The sequence below is a fragment of the Ctenopharyngodon idella genome, chromosome 16, assembly GCF_019924925.1.
Source record: "Ctenopharyngodon idella isolate HZGC_01 chromosome 16, HZGC01, whole genome shotgun sequence".
NCBI lineage: Eukaryota > Metazoa > Chordata > Actinopteri > Cypriniformes > Xenocyprididae > Ctenopharyngodon > Ctenopharyngodon idella.
In genome coordinates this window covers 19,592,501-19,615,617 of record NC_067235.1, presented here as the reverse complement: position 1 = coordinate 19,615,617, position 23,117 = coordinate 19,592,501, and the positions used below count along the sequence as shown (strand labels likewise).

General features: G+C 37.6%; 1 protein-coding gene across 2 annotated transcripts in view; it reads left to right on the top strand.

Moving 5' to 3' along the window:
* The window catches only part of rbms3 (RNA binding motif, single stranded interacting protein), a 171,879-nt gene that overhangs the window by 42,194 nt on the left and 106,568 nt on the right, over positions 1-23,117 (top strand). The window contains exons 2-3 of one of the 2 annotated variants that reach the window (XM_051864407.1): positions 4,559-4,713; positions 22,444-22,502. In XM_051864407.1, the coding sequence (XP_051720367.1) occupies positions 4,559-4,713; positions 22,444-22,502 (214 nt within the window). Of the gene's footprint in view, positions 1-4,555; positions 4,714-22,443; positions 22,503-23,117 lie in introns of both variants that reach the window. The other variant, XM_051864406.1, reaches the window with a different exon arrangement.

The following is a 23,117-nucleotide window of genomic DNA, read 5'->3' as shown; positions in this document are numbered from 1 at the left end:
CGGAGTGTGTGTCAAACTGCCAAAGTCACGCCCCCCAGTGGTGAACCTTTGACATTTCGAAACAGTTATGATGTAACAAAGCCTCGTTTACTGAAATCATGTGACTTTGGCAGTTTGATACACACTCCGAACCACTGATTCGAAACAAAAGATTCGTAAAGCGTCGAAACTTCATGAAGCAGTGTTTTGAAATCTCCCATCACTAGATATGGTTGAATAAAGTCGTTATTTTGTTTTTTTGGCACACAAAAAGTATTATTGTCACTTCTTAACATTAAGGTTGGACCACTGCAGTCACATGACCTGTTTTAAATATGTCTTTAGAAGCTTTCTGGGCATCTGAAAGTGTTAATTATCTTGCTGGCAATGGAGGCCTCACTGAGCCATCGGGTTTCATCAAAAATTAATTAATTTGTGTTCTGAAGATGAACAAAGGTCTTACGGGTGTGGAACGACATGAGGGTGAGTAATTAATGACAGAATTTTCATTTTTGGGTGAAATAACCAAATCAAGTTGAGTTAGTAGTGTCGTAACTTTCAATTACAACACTGCTGGTTCATATGTAATTGCTCATGCAATATGCCTATGCAGTAACCTTCTCATATTCATATAAAATCCCCTACTTTTTCAGAGTAAACATGAGGTTTATATTTCCCTTTATGCACATGCGCACAGTATGTTTTGATGACAGTTTGACGTCTTCTGTTCCCTGTCTGTGCGTTGTGTTCCTGAAAATTCAATGGGTTCATTCATAACTGTAGCCTGAGGCACAGGGGTGTGTGAATTATATGAATGCAGAATCTATTCTAGCCGCGATAGGCCTGCCTGTCTGTCTGTCTGTCTGTCTGGAGGAAATTGCAGGCTGTGGGGAAGTGCAGGTAATAGATTAATGCCAGGGGAGACTTGCCAGTGTACAGCACAACTGACAGCCAATGATTATCGCAAACACAGAGAAAGCGCGGGCCAGACGCACACACAGTCCATTACATAGACATCATAGGAAATCGCACACACACACACAAATAATAGCTCTCATGCGCCAGTCTAACTGTCACAGTGATGTTTCTATATCTGACTGCCGTGTCTGTCAGAAGAATTGAACGCTCGGTGTGTGTGTGTATGCGGTTCAAAAGCTTCAGACGCCATATATACATTTACATGGATTATCCTTGTCAGGGATATAAGTACAATCAGTTCAGTAAATTGTGCTGTACCTTGCTGACGATGATTAAGCTAGCATATTCCAATATACATTGAAACTGCAGGCAAAGAACTGAAGGGCTGCGTTCAGCCCTGACAAAACGTTGCAAAAAGTTTTTTAAATGGAAACGGTGGTGCGTTGAACACTCTGTTCTGATGACGCAAGAGTTGCAACTATGGCAGCTGAGAAGGCTTTTCTTTGTGTTCTTTTTGAAGAATTTTCGGAGCCTGATGAAGTCGGTATAAATACGTGTTTAATACTGCAAAATACGCTCGATGTTACAGTCACTGCCCTTGCCATCCAGAATAAAAGAGAACATTCCAATCGAGTGAAGGGATTTGTGGAAACTGTGGCTCCTAATTATTGTGATCCAACATTTGCCTTTATGTTTATGAAAGTTTATGAAAGTATCACTCCACAATACAATAGCAAAATATATAAGTATAGTATTTTTATGTTACATAAATCAGTGTCTAGCACACTAAGGAAAGGATATGGACCAGGAGACATTGCAATTACTAAATGATATTTAGACAGACTTAAAGAAGTTCCAGATCTATACTTGTGCTCTTATTATTTACGTTATTTTGCCATTAATGTAAATAAACATGTGCAAACAATATACTTGCTCTTGTGAATTTATTTTGATGTTAATTACATTTACAAGCTGTTTCTTTAATAACGCGTGGTTTATATGCATGTTGATGCTGATTGGGCTAACATTTTTGACACACCCACCAAACAAGAGAAAACGTATCTCAAACCCGTTGCACACCGTTTCCAGGAAACATGTTGTTCAACCCAGAAACCGTAGCAAAACGCTGCACGCCGGTTTGAGCTTGAACGTGCCCCTGGTGTACTCACTGCGCGTTCTTTGGACCAATCAGCTGTGAGCACGAGGTCAGACTTCAGTAGCGGTTCAATAGAGTACCTGAGGGATGATGTGTTTTTGTAGGCAAACCCCGGAAGCGAGTTAGCATTTTACGACTTCCGGTTCCATCGCCCCGAAGTCAATGGGTTTTTTGAATGGGTTTTTGCTAAATCGCCTGAAATAAGGTCTGTGGTTAACAAAGCCTCTAAATATTTTCACATTTTGATCTATGACATAAAACACACCAGTTATAACCCGCTTGAGATTTTTTAAACCTTTATTGTGTCTTAAAAACGGTGGTTGCTAACAAATTGCTAAAAGGGAGTACTTCCTTTGGCGGGTACTTTAGACGTCATCATGATAAACAGGACATTTGGCCAGATTTTTTCATGGAAAAAGTGAATAAGTATTCATACACAGCGCAGATCATAATCAGCGAGCATGTTTTTAAGTAAAGTTGTTTTCTAAATAAAGTTTGAGGAAGCTTGGTGGTGGTGACGTTGATCCGCGACCATGGTGTGCTGTAGTCCGTTTATAGCCTACTGTTAGCTTTTTATATCTGACGACTTTATTTAGGCTTCAAAATGTATAAATGTTGTGTTAACTTGTAAAGATTATCTTGATAGACAAAACGCATAAGTGTCATAACCCTTTGTTAAACACAGAGCTTATTTTTTGCAATTTTCCAAAAGTCTACGGGAAAAATGCATAGGTTTTCGATTGAGGGAACCCGTGTGCTGCTAACTTCCGGGTTGGCCTACAAAAACACGTCATCCCTGAGGTACTCTATGAAAACTAAATCCGCCAAATAGTGATGGGCGGGTTGATATTGAAATATCAATGCAGATGTTGTATGGAGACTATCAGTCCTCAAAAAAATAATTGAACCTAATGCTAATAATTATATTTATTGCTTATTTATATACATCATAAGCCTCGTCAAAAATGAAATTTGTTTGCAGATAATTGCACACGATAGGAACTAGATTCCTGCCGCTTTAACGCGAAATCAAGCAGAAATGCTTAGGCGAACAGTCATGGATATTATTAGCGCTTAGAGAGCAGTGTTTGCAGAGCTTGACAGGGCTATTTCACTTCACTAAATAAGGACCAAAGTAAATGTTTGTCATTTATGTTATAGTTATTCATTGTGTGTTAAATTATTACGCTCAATTCTTTGTTATGCCCCGTCTTTTTGACAGGCATGCACGCCCATTTTGAAGTTAGGCCTACCTATATACCTTATGTAGCCCTGCCCCTTTTCAGTGCTGCGCTCGTTGTCTTTTGTCTTCTGGTTTGTAATTCCAAAGCGATCTTATGTATTTATGAATGAACTGCTCGTTTTAAAATCTTCGCGGTCTACTGACATTTGTTAAGACATCTGCTTTAAACATTACAATGCTCACGATAACTTTCATTAACTCTACAACAAGTAAATCCACTTCACCAGCTAAATATTCTTTGACAGCGATGCCATAGAAACAGAGATTGTATATTATGGAGAGATGAGAGGGTCTGTATCTCTTACCATTGGAGAAAGCGTAACGGCTAACTAAATCACGTGTGGCACCTCTCAGCCTATCGTGTAATGGCAGTGACATCAGTCGCAACATTCCCTAGTCTGCCTTCTCTTAAAAAAATAAATTTTTATCAAGCTAAAATCTACATATAGTTCCCAACGAAAGTATCATTTAGTGTAAAACATGCTGAAGATTAGCAAACAGGCTGTCGATTAATTAAATGATTAGCTATTTCCCCACAAAAGTTGTTTAATCAGCATAGTGAAGCCTCTCATCCATTGACATCCATTCAAAAAACGGCCTCTGGTCCCCTTCCCTGCGAGCGTTAGCATTAGCCGTTACGCTTTTTTGGCTAAAGGTTGCAGGCTTGCCTTCCAGTTGCTTTGATAGAAATGTACAGAGCTACTGCAAAAACGGAAGTTCAAAGACAATATTATAAAGATGGCGGCGCACTTGTTTCTCTGGCACATAAGGTCTATAGTTTGAATCAGTTATACACGGTTATGTCGACCTGAAAATATAAAATATGCACATAATTTTAAGTTGCTCTTGGGAAAATGTCTGTTTATTAGACAGTAAAGCTCTCTGTCGGCATCTGACACGGTAAGTGTCTCAAATTAAACTCTACGCATATAAGTCCCTTTGAAATTCAAGACAAATTATGTTGTACCCTTTTATTTGCATTGTCCTATTATTTGTAGTGAGATTTACATGGGTAGCGAGAGAGCCTCTAAGCAAGTTTTTTATGTCAAATGCGTGAGAGTTGCCAACCCTGCTCATAAACTCTTTACCTAAAGGCATGTGTTTAACCACAAAATGGCTAGAGATGTCCTTAACAGATTAATTTTTATTATCTTCTTCATAAATCAGGCGCCCTTGCTGTTCAAAAGTGCTTATTACAGTAATCTCATATAAATCATATCAATTTTTAATAACAGCTGCTGCTTTTCTCTGTCTTGCAGCAGTCATATGCCCCGCCCCCTCCTCCCATGGCTCCGCCCAGCCCCAGCACCAATAGCAGCAGCCACAGTGCAGCGGAGCAGCTCAGTAAAACCAACCTGTACATCCGGGGCCTTCCGCCTGGCACCACCGACCAGGACCTCATCAAACTCTGCCAACCGTAAGTGTCTTTTCCCAATGTACCCTATCTGTCACTGCCTGTTATCCTCTTTCTCTCTTTCTGAACAGGACTGTCATCCTATATGAGCAGTTGCACTATACCTATTTATAGTTGCAAAAACACAGGTGCCCACATACAAGAACTCATGCAATCATGTAAATGCATGAACAGAAGGTCACAGGGAAGCGGAAGAAGAAAAAAGTCACAGTGCTTAGTTACAGAGAAGAATATGGCCCCATAAATGGTGATGGCAAGTCAGCATCATTAGTGTATAGGGAGGTCATTGTGAAATGCTGTACAAGAACCAGGGGGCAGCTTGCATAATCTTCTTCTCTGATGACTCATGCAGATGTAAGTCCTGTGTTTTACTCCAGTGCCATGACTTTCTGTGAATATTTCTGAATTTCCTAATTTCACCCCTGCGAAGTTGACCATGAGAATACTGATCTGGGGTCAACAGTTTCTAAGCAACGTTTAAACCAAGGACTGCTTTTACATGTGGACCCTACACAGATGAGTGCAATTACTGGGCTGCAGCTAGTTCCCAGAATTCATTGTGTTTTTTTGAAGGGGAAGACGAAAGGAAGAGAAACATTGCTTTTATTTAAAAAAATAAAATAAAATAAATAAAAATAAAATGCATGCCTCTTATAATGCTTCAAATGTTATCATGTCAAAAACTCAGGGGGTAGAATGATGAAACCTCAAGCCACAACCTCCCACAACATGTCTCAATCCCTCTCAGGGTCTCAGGCTACCACGGTCCAGGTTAGCCCAAGGCCTGGAGTGGGATTGGAATAAAAAATTCATGATTATGAAAGTTTTATTAGCTGCGGCTGCTGTGCCAAATGGGCAGTAACATTTTGGAAAGGTCAAAGGGGTTCGCCTTGGGGCTCACTTTCGAAGCTCAGCAGAAAAAAAGAGTGTCCACAAACACTCTTTGCATTTTTTTTTTACATAACACTACAACGATTTAGATGCCATGCATGCATATCTGCCACCCTAGTGTCTTGATCTAAAGCTTACAGCTGCGTGCGTGCATACGCACACATTTTGCGTACATGCACACACAGTTAGTGACCCTTTTCTGTCCTCCAGTGGCTCTGCTGCAGTGGCGGTAAGGGCAGTGAAAAGTGCTTCTGTCAGGCTGACATTTCGGAGATCTTCTTGTGTGATTCCCTGTGGAAGATTGGCAGGGTTTTGAGGCTGAAGGTACAATAGGGTTAGACTATAAAGGAGAAAACGTGGCCTCAGCAGATTCCCAAACCTCAGCCATGAAAATGAGCTCTTCTAGTTTTCAGCTTGCTGTGCTCACAGTTTTTTAATTAAATTATCTCTGATAATTGAGGAATGGCATGTTGTCAAGATGCAGATGCAGAATGTTTGCCACAACGTAACTTAGAAACAAACATCCAGATTTTAACATCTCGATGTTGCATTAGAAGAGGTCAAAAGGTCAAATTGGAGGAGTGTTACATTTATTGAGACAAAAAAAAAAACTGAAAATGTACCAGGCCGTTTTCATAAAAGGCTTGAATATGAATCATGAATTATTAATGAAGGCCTTAGGTGAATGCGTCGTCATCATGTTTATGTGCTTTCATTATGCATCTGCAATTCTGTGTGTGTTGGTAGAAACCAGAGGGCGGAGAGTCATGTCTGTGAGCCAGTTCATTACTTTTCCTTTCCATGATTCGATATCATGGAGTATTAACCCTCAGGACAATACCATTTAAAATAATTGCATTTCAGAGTCCCTCATTATGTCTCTGATTGTAATCTAATGCTACAGAGAGAGAGTGAATACAATCCAACTCAATTCTGCTCATACTTGGAGCAAGGTTTTAAGGGATAAATTAGTAATTTCATTCCAACTAAGTAATGTATGTTTTTGGCCAGTTTGTCTGTGCCCAGATTTACATTTTATTGTCCATTCGCAGACCTACACAAAACCTGTGCATGCAGAAATGTTGTATGTATCCCCTAGCCGTTACGTTTTTGTTTATTAATATTTTGGCTAGTTTGATATACAAATAAGTACTTGTACATGTTTTTGTCACCTTGCAGTATTCAACATATTTTCTCTCCAAATCAGTAAAGAAAGTGCAAAAAAGTTGCAAATTTCACGTGGCCATTCTCATTGGCTTATCTTTCATAGCTCAGAAGTCCTGTAACATTTATTTGAATGGAGTAAAATGTCGTTAGGAGAAATAAAAATATGGTTACACTTTATTTTAAGATGACGTAGTTATATTGTACTTACTCTATTAAAGGGTTAGTTCACCCAAAAATGAAAATTATGTCATTAATTACTCACCCTCATGTCATACACCCGTAAGACCTTCATGTGGAACACAAATTAAGATATTTTTGATGAAATCCGATGGCTCTGAGGCCTCTATTGCCAGCAAGTTAATTTACACTTTCAGTGCCCAGAGAGGTGCTAAAAACATATTTAAAACAGTTGATGTGAGTTCAGTGGTTCTACCTTAATATTATAAAGCGACAAGAATACTTTTTGTGCACCAAAAAAAAACTAAATAATGACTTTTCAAGAATATCTAGTGATGGCCAATTTAAAAACACTGCTTTAAATCTTTTGTTTCGAATCAGTTGTTCAGAGCACCAAAGTCACGTGATTTCAGCAGTTTGGCAGTTTGACATGTGATCCGAACCACTGATTCGAAACAAAAGATTCGAAGCAGTGTTTGAAATCGGCCAACACTAGATATTGTTGAAAAATCATTATTTAGCTTTTTTGGTGCACAAAAAGTATTCTCGTCGCTTTATAATAATATTAAGGTTGAACCGATGTACTCACATGAACTGATTTAAATGTGTTTTTAGTACCTTTCTGTGGACTGAAAGTGTAAATTAACTTGCTGGCAATAGAGCCCTCACTGAGCCATCGGATTTCATCAAAAAGATATTAATTTGTTGTCTGAAGATATTAATTAACTACATGTACTTACAATAGAGTCAAGGTTAGGGTTTGGTTTAGGGATAGTTACTTGTAATTATGCATAATTTACTGTTAATACTATAGTAAGTACATGTGTAAGTCACCTTAAAATAAAGTGTTACCAAAAATACACACAAATGATTGACATACAGTAGAGTTACATTATTAATCACAGCTCAAAATATCAGTTTATTTTTATTTTTGAAATCATTTTACCTTATCTTTTATTTAGTGATAAATGTTTCAGTTCATATTGAACTTTAAGTTTTGATTCTGAATTTAAAACCTTGAGGAGACAGATGCAAGATTACTTAGATCTATTTTTTCAGGGGAAAAATCTAGGGAGCAGGAGACTTCATTTGCTTTCTGTTTAATCTCATTGCTGTCTAGGAGAAACAACTCAGATATAAAATTGATCTCATTTGTGTTTTTTCCCCTGTGTGTGTGTGTGAGTGTGAGCAAGATCAGAATGTTATAATATCGCTTCCAGTAGTAGCTTGGCATTCGGCGCTTCTCATTTTCATGGTTTTATTCTATATTCCTCTCCTATGTATATATAATATCTTATATATTTTATATTCACTGAAAAGCATCGAAGGCTTGCTGCCCAAAATGGCAGCCCCCCACACACCCCCTCCCTTGCTGTCTGTCTCTCAGCCTGATTGACTAACTGAACCAGTGGAGGAATTGCCCTTGTGTACAGGCCTGCCATATCTATGGGGGCCTCTGGGGTGGGATCTCATTTTCGGTCGGCAGAACCCCCCCTGGGCTCAAATAACTCAGGCATCCAGAGCATGCAAACCATTTCTGAGCCAGTGACAAGGCTAGTAACAGGTCACGGTTTTTATTTCAAAGTGTTGCTTTCTTACAATACATCTGTCGTCTTCTTTTTCATAGTTAGGCTACAGTTTGATTTATGTCTTCTCATTTCTGTAGAAATGTCTAATCACAGGGAGAAAAGCAGGCTAGTATTTCTAATGATTTGAAGACGGATCCATAATTCATGTTTTAACTCAAGTTTTATTCATGTCGCTGCTTTAGTGCAAAACAGGGTATGGTTCAAAAAGCATTCAGGGACTGTGCCGGAATGAACTCTATATCCAGTACACTCTCATTCGTAAATGTCACTTATCCAGTACCAACAAGTACCACCAGTACCATCTTAAATTGCCTCAATTATTCCATATTAAAAGGTCCTAATTTTGTTTTGGAGATCTCCAACAATAGGTTTAAGCCCAAAGTATACTTAACTTTTTATGCGTACACGAGGGTCAGCGTACAGTACGCATGACACGAATTTTGTCATCAGAAGAGTACGTGCGTATGTACGTATGTGTATGCGAACCGCCGGATTTTTTGTATTTAGTACTGTCCTGAGTAAGATATTTTACATAAAAAATGTTTACATATAATCCACAAGACAAAAAAATAGCTGTATTTATTAAAATGACCCAGTTCATAAGTATGTGAACCATTGATTCTTAATACTGTGTGTGGTTACCTGGATGATCTACGACTGTTTTTTTGTTTTGTGATGGTTGTTCATGAGTCCCTTGTTTGTCCTGAGCAGTTAAACTGAGCTCTGTTCTTCAGAAAAAAATCTCCAGATCCTGCAGATTCTTCAGTTTTCCAGCATTTTTTGCATATTTGAACCCTTTACAGCAGTGACTGAATGATTTTGAGATCCATCTTTTCACATGGAGGACAACTGAGGGACTCAAACACAACTATTAAAAAAGGTTCAAACATTCACTGATGCTTCAGAAGGAAACACGATGCATTAATAGATGGGGGGTGAAAACATTTGGAATTTGAAGATCAAGGTAAATTCTATTTAATTTGTCTTCTGGGAAACATGCAAGTATTTTCTGTTGCTTGCGAAGGGCAGTACTAAATGAAAAAAAAAAATGATATTCAAGCGAAATAAGAAAAATTTGGACCTCTTCATCCTGTTCAAAAGTTTTCACCCCCTGACTCTTAATGCATCGTGTTTCCTTCTGAAGCATCAGTGAATGTTTGAACCTTTTTTAATAGTTGTGTTTGAGTCCCTCAGTTGTCCTCAGTGTGAAAAGATGGATCTCAAAATCATTCAGTCACTGTTGTAAAGGGTTCAAATATGCAAAAGATGGTGGAAAACTGAAGAATTTTTGGAACCTGGAGATTTTTTCTGAAGAACAGAGCTCAGTTTAACTGCTCAGAATAAACATGAGCCTCATGAACAACCATCACACAACAAAAAAACAGTCGTAGATCATCCAGGTAACCACACACAGTATTAAGAATCAATGGTTCACAAACTTTTGAACTGGGTCATCTTAATAAATACAGCTATTTTTTTGTCTTATGGATTATATGTAAACATCTTTTATGTAAAATATCCTACTCAGGACAGTACTAAATAAAAAATAACATGCATTTTGTATGATCTCACTTATTTTGTTAAAATTTTGCACATTTTCACAGATTCTGCAAGTGGTTCACATACTTTTTCTTGCAACTGTATATTACACACTACACGAAAGGAAATATTCGAAAAAGCATAATAGGTGCACTTTAATAGTCTGTTTCTCACTCAAAGCTATCATATGGCTTCAAATTGAGATATATCACACAAGGCATATGGACAACAATCAGGACACTTTTTTTTTTTGTCATTTTAAGTTAATTATTGTGATTGTAATGTAGACTGCTGTTTAAATGTTTGGGGACAGCAACATTTTTCAATGTTTTTGAAAAAAAGTCACTTATGCTCAGTAAGGCAGCATTTATTTGATACAGTGAAAACAGTAATATAGTGATATTATTACAATTTAAAATAACTTGTTTCTATTTCAACATATTTTATCTTTCTGCATTTTTAATTTTATTGCATTAGGCAGTTCATTATATTAATATTTTGCTTAATATAACATGCTTACTTTTGTAATTTTGGTACTTCATGTCCAAAGTAAAATTTGTTTCCTGAAGAAAATAGCATATTGCAGTTAGATCCACTTCAGGTTTTCTTGGTGCAGGATAGTGCAGGAAAGTCGCTATAGTGATGGTTCCCTTATGAGACTTCCCTGCAATATCTGTAGTTATTTCTCACTGCTGTTGTTTTTCTTTTTACTTGAAAGCAGCAACATCATTCAGACCATCATTCACCACAGTCTCTATCATTCAGACCTAACCTAAGGTCAGATGAGTGTCCGACTCCTCTTGAAACTCAACTGTTCTGGGTATGTTCAGAAGAGTGTATGAGGGCTAAAAAGCTGCTAGCCATCAAGAGTCATCTCGAAGTCTTTGTAAAATCAATCTCTCTGTTTCCCTCAGTATCACACAGCTCTTGTCAATATGTCTGAGGTGGGAGAGGAAGAGGAAGTGGAAAGCTTAGGCAAAAGGTGCCTAAACACTCAGTTCCTTTAGGCTGGATTTGGGTCTGTTTTATTTTTATCAGTTCTGTCTAGTGTGTTCTGAGACAGCACAGCCTGGTCTCATTGTTAATATGTAGGTATTAATAATGCGTAATATTTACAAGTACAAAACTTACATTTTTGTACATTTAGATAGATGCTGAAACGTACAATATGGACGTATTGACAAGACTTATATGTAAACATTATTACATATTTACAGTTAAATTTTTTTTTTTATATTTATGAATTATTTATATAATAAAGAGATTTGCATAATATCCTTTACTAATTTATAGATGAATTTTAGATCCCTTAGCCCTACCCCAAAACCTAAACACACAATTTATAGATAATATAAAAAGAATACAACGTAATGGACAGAAATGTAACAATATAGCAATAAAAAATATATATTTTGAGCCACCAATCCCACTCCTACCTCTAAACCTACCATAACCATTTCTTAAAAATATGTAGAGTTATAAAGAAAAACATAACATAGACAAGTGTGATCACTATAATTTATTCTTTGCAAAAATGACAGAAAGCGGTACCAAATTTTAGATTTATAATGAGTGCGGGATTTGACATTTACTGTCACTGCTGAGAATGGAGATTAGATCGTTGAATCAAGGCTTGAATTTCGGTCTGTTCCTCACAATCGTTTGGATTCTTTTAGAATGGAATTTGGATTACAGCGCATGAATAAAATTGATCACTTTTGTGAATTTATGTTACATTTTTGGTGTATTTTATGGTTCTATTGTAAGTCACAGCATAGGACTATACTGAGAAAATGCCCACAGCAAAGAAAATAAATATTACATAATAAATAATGTTTAAACGATTACAGAAATGCTATGAAATGTTAAGGTTTTAAAGTGTAGTCTTGTTTAAAATCATGTTATTCTTCAAAATGAGTTTGCAGCAAAAGTCAACACTGAAATACTGAAAACATAATGTCATTGATATGACCAATGAATACAATAGTCAAAATATTAATGCCACAGTTTTAATATTCATAAATAAGGATTCGTACAGATTTGTACGTCTGTAAATTTGTTCACACTTAAATAATTTGTGTTTTAGTGCTGTCAATTTGTCAATATTGTATGTTTAAGTGTTTATGAATGTGTGTTAGAATGACACTTCAATACTCATGAGATCACATTGCACAGCAAAGAAGGTGTCAGTCAACTTTTTGAACTCTCCTCAACAGTTCAAAGCACAGACACACTTGCTTGCCAATCCCTGGTACTAAGAACAAAAATAAGTGATGCAAGCCTTGTCCTGTTAGCACGGCTCCTGTTGCGTTTTGGACACACAGACCTAGATTTTACATAAATAATAAATAAAGGGCACTAATAATGTAAGGTACCCATATACAGGATACTAATTTGCTAGTACAATCTACCAGATTACATGTGTGCTTTGAAGACTTAATTGCAGGTGATTTAACACAGATTAACTTCGCACAGCCACACTTGCAAATAGGTTGGTCACACCCATATTTAAAGAAGCGTTTTGCGTTTGGTAGCTTCACCGAATTTTAGTCACGTCGCTCGCTTTCGGCTCTCACTGAATAATAGGACACCCGTGGCAGTCTTGGCTCACTTAGTGTCCTTGGCAAGAGAAGGGCAAGAAAATTTCTTGAAGTATGAGGTGTGTTAGTCTAATGCTGTAGTTTTATTTTGTTGTGCAATAATATGCAAGAATGTTCAAATTCTGAACTGATCTGGGTTTGAGGTGATGACAATTTTTTAGCTCACAACAAAAGATTGGACTCAAACGGCCCTTTTTATTAATTCAAAATAATTATCAAAGTCCTTTTTTACGTTAACCTTTTTTGGAATTTGCATTAGAAATCCACTGGATAGGCATGTATGTCACTTTTTATAATTCCTATATATATATATCTGCAGGGACATTGCAGGGAATATATACCATGTTGGCTGTAGTTTTTTACTGTAAATTTTAAGTTTTTTTGTAGGGCTGGGTATTGAAACAAATTTCAAAATTCGATTCGATTTCAATTGACAAGCTTGCAATTCGATTTGATTTCGATTAAATTCGATTCAATATATTATTTTGTGTGTGTATATATATATATATATATATATATAAGGAACAGTACATGGCAAATTTTATCAAGGAAAAAAAATCTCAACTAATGCTGTAAACAATACATTGGAATCAGTTCTACATTACTATATTGAAGGTTAAAATTAACTGATTTGTATACAAACACTTACATTAGTGGAAGTTAAGGAAGTTTTTATAATAATAAAGTTAAAATACTAACTTTACAATTATGTAATTATATTTTTACTCCAATTCGTTTTTTGAAATACATTATTTAAATGGTGGCTGTTGACGGATTTATTCAAACATGCATCAAATATTGAAGAACATTATAAATTATAACGAATGTGTAATATGGTGCATATTTAGCAAAATGCTCCTCTAGAGTTCATTTTTTTTAGCTGACTAATGAGTTTATGGTCACTGAATATGGTTTCTGAGGTAAATGTGACGTTACATGACATTGCTTACAAGCTGTTTTATTGACGTCTTTCGCTTTTGAAACACTGATTGAGCTATTACAAGAGACAGGATACGATTTCAGTAAGTTGTACTGTATCTTTGAACATACCTTTGGGTGTTCATTCATATTTATTTCACGCTGTAACGTGTTGAAGAGGAGGAAATGATCAGTTCACGCGCGCTTCTCGTTGCCGCCTCTCTTCATCTGAGGCTACAGCTATCTGTCACGACACATCAAACAGCGCCAAAACAGTTATTTTTGGAATTTCTTAATAAAATGGACAGAATTTGAAATATGAGACTTTGTTTCATATCAAAAGTAACAAAGCACAGAGCTTATTGCCATTTATTAGATGGGAAGAGCGCTACAATGTTCTGTTCATTCATCAACTGAAAACAGACTAGACTAATCGATTCTTGGGATTTAAGAATCGATATCGGTTCGTAAAAATGAGAATCGATTAAAATCGAGAAATCGATATTTTTTTACCCAGCCCTAGTTTTTTGAGAGTCTGCAGTGAGCAGAAATGCTGCATTAGGAACGTTTTACATGTTATTTTGCATGTATATTGACTATTGAGTCATGCCTCGGCGTATTTTTTTGTCATTGTACTTTCTATCAAGTTTGAACGAGGCGTTATACATGCAAATATATAGTAAATCAGTGCCATAGCACTTCAGGAAAGTGAATTCTCCATTTGCAAAGTCACAGGGCCTCTTTCTTGACTCCAACGGTGCAAGCGAGTGTACAAACAAACATCAGATGCTTGTAACTTACGCCGCTGAAGTGTCGAGCGGCGTGTCAGACGAGACAGCTGCATTGGTAGCCAATTAAGAGATCCTACACACCCACCTGGATAGAAGTTGAAAGAATGCTGGTTCACATCTCTCGGCACGAGACATCAAACAGTCCGGCATCCGTGGCTGCCTGTGCTCTGGGGAAAATAAAAACACAGATCAGAGTGTGTGACGGCCCTTTGAGAACTGTCATTAGCACTTCACACACTGCAGCTGAAAGCTTCGTACACAAGACGTGTTGTCTTGACGGTGATCAAATCAGCTGGGATCTGCTCCCAGCTTGGGCTGTCACAGCACGTTGAGCCGTGTCGCGATCTTTCAAAAGTGCGTGTGTGGATCTAGAAATATATTTATCTTCATTGAAAGTCGTTCTAGGCGTTTTGGTTAACCTCATGTGGTGTTTACAGTTTCTTGTGTTCGTGTTGATTTGATTTTGTGCTTGTGGGTTGACTAAAGCTCTCAGTGTGTGCTGTGCTGGAAAGGGTGGTGGTGTGTGTATGATTCTGTGTGTGTCATTTGTGGGCCTCTCTTTTGGACATGATCTGCTCTGGTCAATGTGGGGAGAAGGTTCCTTCATCCAGATGACCAGAGTTAGAACATTGTGATCCCACTTACTGGCTGAACTGTGGTATTTCACTGGAGGTTTTGGTGTGTGTGGTATCAGCAGTCTAATTAAAGCTCTCTGGTAGGCTAATCTGTTATTGTAAGGGCGTTGTTGCCTCCTTTCATTCTTTCTTTCTTCATTTCTGTCTGTCACAGCTGGTTTGCCTTGGTGATATTAATAGTTGTGAGTGTGACTTTCTTCAACAAGATTTGAGCCAAAAAAATATTAGAGATGCACCGATTGCAGTTTTCTTGGCTGATTCCGATTTCCGATTTTTTTGTTAATGTGATCTGCCGATACCGATTTTTGCCGATTCCGATTTTCTTTCTCAGAACTATAATTGACAACATATACAAACAAAAATCTACTTTACTTCAACGCAAATTTGTTTCATAAAAAACAAACAAAAAAAACAACACAAGTAAAAAGTCAGTAATAAAATATAAACAGCTCAAATAAATGCAATAGAATAAAGAGAGCTATGAAACTAAGTTTTTCAGGTTAACTGGGTTTTTATTCAGGTAAGAAATACTACAGAAATTAAGGTAGTCGAAATTTCTGTAGTTTTTATTGTAAATATTAATACAGATCAATTCTTACCATTAAAGTTATAAAACGTATTCAGTCAAGAGCAGAAAGTGAATTTTTTTTTTTTTTTTTTTTTTTTTTGTCTTTTGCTCTTTGATTAACATGACAGACAGCAGCAGGAATATTGGACTGCTGTCCCTTTAAGAGTTTATGAACGGTGTTCAACGGACCCAATACTGTTACACACAACATGGGTTCACTTTCTTAGCTATTTACGATTCAAAACTTACTGTGTTTATCTGAATACTCGCCAAGATTGCCTGTGCCGCTGGTTTTGACATACTTTTGTATGTATTTGACCGTTTAAGCGCAGTAAGCGACTCATTTTGGTACTTGTGACTCTGTTTGACTTCTTTCTCTGTTTGAGACTGAGCGTGGCTTGTCGCGCGCGCTTTTGGTGTGAGCGCGAAACCTGCGGGAATGACTAAAATTATGCGCAATACAAGCACTATTTAACTGGAACGAATGAGACGAAGAGAGAGAGGAGGCGCCCGCGCGGGTGTGTGTCACTTCACCGTGACAGAGAAGAGCAAGAACGCGCAGCTGACGTTATTGCCTGTGCCACTGGTAACAAAACGGATCGGCTCGGAAGTGGTAAGAAGTGAAACTGGATTGGTGCTCAAGAAACATTTTGGAATTAGGTTTTGGAAACGGTTTGGCTGCTTAATATTTTTGTGGAAACTGAGATATATATATATATCAAAAACGCGGATTTTACCCCCAGAATGCGATTTTTACCGGGGGACTCCCCACTGAAATGCAATTTAGGCTTGTTTTTGGCTAGTTTTGAGTAGCAATTGGGCGGGTTTTGTTGTGAAAACCTGGCAACCCTTGCTGCATTAGAGAAGGCAGTGTTGTCGCTATGTCAAGAGAAGCTGTTTTTTCCACCCCGTTTCCGAAACTCATTTGTTTGACCTTCCTAAGGCTGATGAACTTAAGAGTGGTTAAAATGTATTTTAAACACTGTTCCTGAACATTAGAACCCCAACGTGTATCTGCGTGCTGCACATTTTATGGAGAACAGCTTCCAGAATTTAAGAGAGTACAATGCGGGCTATGTACAAAAGCTTCTCCTGAAATGGAGCAGTTCCCACTTTGTCAAGACAATCTGTTGTTTGTGGATCACAACTTGTAATTAACTTGTAATTAATGTATTATTATTTGTAGTTGCATTTTCTATTAACAGTTCCATTTTTATGCTGTTGCTATGATGTAAACAAAGGGCAAAGCTTTGCCTCCGCTCGCCTGCTAGACAGCATTAGTGTTGATATAGTGTTTATTGTAGCTTTTGTTAGCTCTTGATTTACCCTTAGGAAAATTAACCATGTTTTGTGATCGATTACTGTTTGTATTACCATAGTTTTCCAAGAAATATCATGATGGAATATAACATTGTATCTAAAATGTATAAGAAACCTTTTGTAACATTACTTTTTCTTTCTTTCTTTCTTGCTCATTTTAGGGTAGTGCTATTTTAGGGTGCTATTTAAAACATTTTTATCATGAAGACAAACTTTTTTCTTCATTAAAATGTCACCGCCAAATTGATTATGACCATAGGACCAGAAATGTGGTGTAATTATTTCTTTAATACATAGCTGTGTAGAAAAGGATTTTGGACCAATGAGTTTTCATTGTGGCCATGCCAACCAATTGCAGACTGTTGAAAATAAAAACCAAACAACTTACAAAGAGCCTTGTTTTCATGCATACAGTAGCTGCTGTATCTGTAGTCAGTCATGGCTGATTAAGACAAAAATCAAGTTAATATGAATACGATTTAAGTGATCTGCAGCTCTCTTGTGTTTGGAATGGGGCATGATGTAACATGCTATTTTTGTCCTTGCGTTATTGAGTGCTGTATATCATAAAGTAGATTGTTTACTAATATTGTAACATGCGACTTCTCTCACTGTAAACCATTTAGCTCTTTGGCTTGATGTTATTTAAGTTCAAATTCTTGGCACTCATGGACATCCATGAGGGGAACTCCATGCTTGCGGTTCTGAAAGTTTTCAGCTAGTAAACACACTTGAATCTTGTTCTTAATCTAAAGTCAGCATCCATAGAAATGTTTTTAAGTTGAAATGTTTAAGTTGTTTTTAAGTTTTTAAGTTGATCGGCAATAATCCTAAAATGCAATCCAGAAAAACATTCCTGTTTCTCTTTAAAAGAAAAAAAGGGGGTTCAGCACTTCATTAGTGTGACTGACAACACTGGAGATTTACCAGCATGAATTTTACATATGTGCATGCTGTAATGAAATGCATGCAATGTGCTAATTGGTAAAGCTAGTTTGTCTTTGGCAGCTAATAAAAATAAGACCACATTAAAGGAATTAAAAGGAATAATATTCTGTCATTATTTACTCACTCTCATTTTGAATACCATAGATATTAGATTTCAAAATTAGATTTTTTTAAAAGTTGTTTTGTGTTCCACAGAAAAATCATTACATGTGCATTTGAAATAAGCATAACATGAGGGTATGTAAATGATGACAGAACTATAGAAGATTTTTGGGGGGTAAAAATTATAAAAAAAAACAAAAAAAACCAAAAATTACATTGAGCAAGTACATACACGTCAATGTTCTGTAATGCACCTTTAAAGGGTTAGGTCACCAAAAAATGAAAACTCTGTCATTGATTACTCACCCTCATGTCTTTCCACTCCTGTAAGACCTTCGATCTTCAGAACTCAAATTAAGATATTTTTGATGAAATCCGAGAGCTGTCTGACTCCTCCATAGACAGCAATTTAACCACCACTTTCAAGGTCCAGAAAGGTACTAAAGACATTGTTAAAATAGTCGACGTGACTGCAGTGGCTCAACCTTAATTTTATGAAGCGATGAGAATGCTTTTTGTGCACAAAAACAAAACAAAAATAACAAATTTATTCAACAATATCTTCTCTCCTCTGTCAGTCTCCTACGCTGTTTATGTTCAGAGCTTCCAGGGTGTCTTCCATTATTGGCCAGCTCCTGCGTCAGCATCACACGCATGCATTGTCCTGCTCACGTGAACAGCTAATACTGAGCCGGCGTTCTGACATAGAACCTGGAAGCCCTGAACTTAAACAACATATGAGAATGACAGGGCAGAGAAGATGTTGAATAAAGTCGTTATTTTTGTTTTGTTTTTGCGCACAAAAAGTATTCTCGTCGCTTCGTAAAATTAAGGTTGAACCACTGCAGTCACGTCGACTATTTTAACAATGTCTTTAGTACCTTTCTGGACCTTGAAAGTGGTCGTTAAATTGCTGTCTATAGAGAAGTCAGATACCTCTTGGATTTCATCAAAAATATCTTAATTTGTGTTCTGAAGATGAATGAAGGTCTTAGGGGTGTGGAACGACATGAGGGTGAGTAATTAATGGCAGCATTTTCATTTTTGGGTGAACTAACCCTTTAACCTGTGTAGAGTAACGTCACATCCCAGCATCACTGCTCTCCGTCAACTTAAAACTACCCTGATGTTCGTTGTTCAGTGTTAGTGTGATCAGGACGCTTTGCCAGATGTTCTCACAGTGAGCTCCTCCACCTTTGGCTGCAATGTTAGCTGTGTCATCTTGACAAATGATCCTAAAGAGCATTACGTTAACCAGAAAGTACAGCATTGGGGTCATTAAAGTTTTTAAGGTTTTAACAAAGACTTTCATTTTGTAACTTATAAATCGCAACCACAGACTCTGTCTACATTATCCCACCTCGGTAGTTCGCAATGCATCATTTATCAGCATGTAAACCAACAAAACAAGACAAACAAATGATTAGGGGGACATTTCACTCCCTGCACCCCTTATCGGCTGTAGGAGAATGAATCTACTCCTATGTTTGTGAGGAAACCTCCCAGTTCGTGAGTTCCGTGTTAGTGAGACATCCGTGTGCATGACCGCAGCATGGCACTGGCTTGCGGAAACGTTGCCAGTTATGTTGACTGCATTCCTCTCTCAGCTCCACCCCAACCCACTCACTCATCTGAGACGCCTGTGTTTGTCCAACCACTTGTTTTGCAAGATGAAATGGCAGCAAATCAAGCGTACGAGTCAAATGGTTCTCATGTGTTTCCCTCACATTGGTCCGCTACATGCTTTCTCCAGCAGAGCTTCTCGTTTTCATGTCTTCCTCTCTCTGTTATGTGGTTGCTCTCATCCCCTGGGCTTCAACTTTGTTTACTGACAAACCATATTGACGAAAAAATTCAAACAAAACCAGTATTGTTTCTATAATGAGTCTCTGCAATCCCAGAGTTGTGATTATCCGTTTTCGCAAAAAACATCCGCCCACACTTCCTCGCTGTGTTATGGTGTGAATTGCAGAAGACTTTGTTGATAAATTCACACGAAACCTTGTACGACAATTGTTCTTTTTGCTATCAACCTTATAGAGTTCTGCAGCGGCTTATGATAATTATTTGTATTTCTTCTGTAAAGCTGTGCAGTTTGTGGGCTTATAAGGGATATGAGATGAATTAGCTGCCATTTTCCAGACATCAGCGGTACAATGCCTCGATGGGACGCCGCTTCTCACGGTGACAGTGAAATGATCTCTCCCTTATTAAACGCCTCCATCCTTATAAAGGTGGGTAATATAGTCTCCCGCTTTTACCTGGAGGTGGGAGCCGCATTAAATATTAATTAAAAGTCACATCAGGAGCGGCACGCTTATATCAGTCTTCCCAGTCTTCAGGCGGAGACGGAAGCGATAAGTAACTTTATTACCTGCATCGTGGATGGAAGGTAGGCGGTAGGGGAGGAACAGGGGAAAAGAGGGACTGCAGAGGGGAAAGAGATTCATCTGTTGTACAGACACTTTCGTGATTCTGCGACGAGACGGATTTCTCTATGTGAATAGGGGTTTTGTGGGGTAGAGAGAGAAAAAAGAGAAAGATAATTGCAAGAATACAAGAGTACTCAGTGCTGTGAGCTGAGGTGAAAAAGTAAAAACGAAGGCGGGGATTTTTGTGGTGTAGATTGGGGCTCTGTGATGCTTCCAGTGTTTAATTAAATCACTGGGGTTTGAAACTCACATCCTGCGCCCAAAATCAACCTCTTCTTGTTTACGGTGTCCTGTTAAGGAATGTATTGATGTATTGATATACATCCTTTCGTTAAGGTTTTTAATGAAGCTAAGCTAAATCTTATTAAACATACTCTTTGAGTTAGGTTAAAACTTTTTAATTAAGTTCGGTGCAAACATTACACTTGGGTTTTTCATCAAAGTTCAGGCACTTGTATGTCCCAGGGGTTGACTTTTACTAACTAACAAATTTTAAGTTTCTTTTTGTCAAATGAAGGTCACTTTAAATCTGTCTAGGATTTTTTTACCTTTGTCCCAGACCCCGATGAAAATTCACAAAATCCATTTTATAAATGCATGTTATTGATCTCATTGTGAATGATTCATCCATGTATGTTTCATTTTTATTTTTATCAGACTTTCTGGTGACAAATGCTTGACTTCTCCAATCATTTAGTCTGCTTAAAGGGATAATTTACCCAAAAATGAAAATTATCCCATGATTTACTCACCCTCAAGTCATCCTAGGTGTTTATGACTATATTTAAAAATATCCTGGCTCTCCTAAGCATTATAATGGTAGTGAATGGGGGGCGTGTTTTGAAGCCCAAAAAATGCATCCACCCATCATAAAAAATAATCCATATGGCTCCAGGGCGTTGATAAAGGCCTTCTGAAATGAAGCGATGGGTTTTGTAAGAAAAATATCCATATTTAAAACTAACCGCAAGCTAGTAAAATAACTACCTTCCGGCAGAAGACTAACTTCTGACCTGATGCATGACGTAATGACGAATGCGGAAGCGCAGAGGATAGAGCAAAGCAAAACATCAGTCATGAATTAGAAGTCTAAAATGAGAAATTTTAAAGAGAAATGTCGGAGGATTTGAGCTTGAGCTTGTTGCCAAGCCATATTTGTTTAAACCACGAGGGGCGTCTAAGATTACGCTACTCCTACATCCTGTGTCATACATCGGGTCAGGGGTTACTCATTTGGCGCAAGTCAACTTGCACAGTATGTATATGGTCGTCTAGCGAAAGCTACTGCTTCAGAAGGCCTTTATTAACCCCTGGAGCCATGTGGATTATATTTATGATGGATGCATGCATTTATTTTGGGCTTCAAACACGCCATTTACTACCAGTACAATACTTAGGAGAGCCAGAATATTTTTTAAATATATCTCTGATTGTGTTCGTCAGAAAGAAGATACACCTAGGATGGCTTGAGGGTGAGTAAATCGTGGGATAATTTTTATTTTTGGGTGAACTATGCCTTTAAACTCACCTAACTTTTTTACAATTGACTGTAATCTCACATTCACATGTTTTATTTCGACTTTAAAATATGAAAGGCCATCATATAAATATTACATTTTTACAGTATAACATCATATATTTAGTATTCACTAACACTGTTTATAAAATTTTAAAATGATTTTTCTGAATTTTAAATACATTTGTGTAATTTCCAATCATGCTGTTTTGTCAAATTATGCAAAAGTGTGAAAATATTATTCAATAGTCTGTATTTAGCACGCATAAAATAAAACTCTGAAATTAACATTGGCATTTTTAACCTTTTTATTCTAAAAAGGTTAAAAATTTAATTTCCATAATTTCAACCAGATAATGTAATCAAACACATCATTTGAGATACGGTGGAAATTTAAATGACTAAAATGATTAGACACTGCTAGTGGACCAAAAAGTCCAAAACAGAGTTTTGCCCATGTTTCACGTAATACATTGAAATGTACTTGATCTATCTATATTTCATTTGAGCTGACCCTGTTGTTCTCTTTGTCCTTTGCAGGTATGGAAAAATAGTGTCAACAAAGGCAATCCTGGACAAAAACACCAACCAGTGCAAAGGTGAGTACCGCAGTCAATATCGGTTTGCATTAATAACATGCTCACAGAGCGTTCACAGTCTCACTTAAAATAATCAATAATCCTCATAAAATGACAGATTTTGAAAGACTGAATAGTCGGGAGATTGTCTGGATGATCTTTAAAGGTGGAAACGTGTTAGCGTGATTGTGGGTGAAGTCTTTACAACCGGATAACACGTTAGCGTGACTAACAGGGTTGGCTGCGGCAAGGAAAAGCACAGGGTTCCTCCTGTGTTGATTTGAAAAGTCCGGGCCTAGTTGTGGGGGTTTAAAAATAGCCATAGGGGCGAAGGAAGCATCCGGCTGAAATTGATGATTTAGCAGACAGCCTCTTTTCAGGAAACACTCAGCCAGAGCTGTAAATAAACAGCCTGGCTTCCTACACAATCTGCCAAACTGGGTCCTGCAGGTTTTTCTCCAGTTTCATGTGTACGCATACATCTCTTTGTCATGCTTTCTCTCTGAAGGCACATCTAATATGTCCGAAAATGAGTATCAATGCCCACATGGGAAGGGGAGGGAGGGGGTGTTTGGGAAGCAGAGGAAACCACTCCAGACTTTAGAGGACTTCCACTTCCCGGAGTTAACTGCCCTC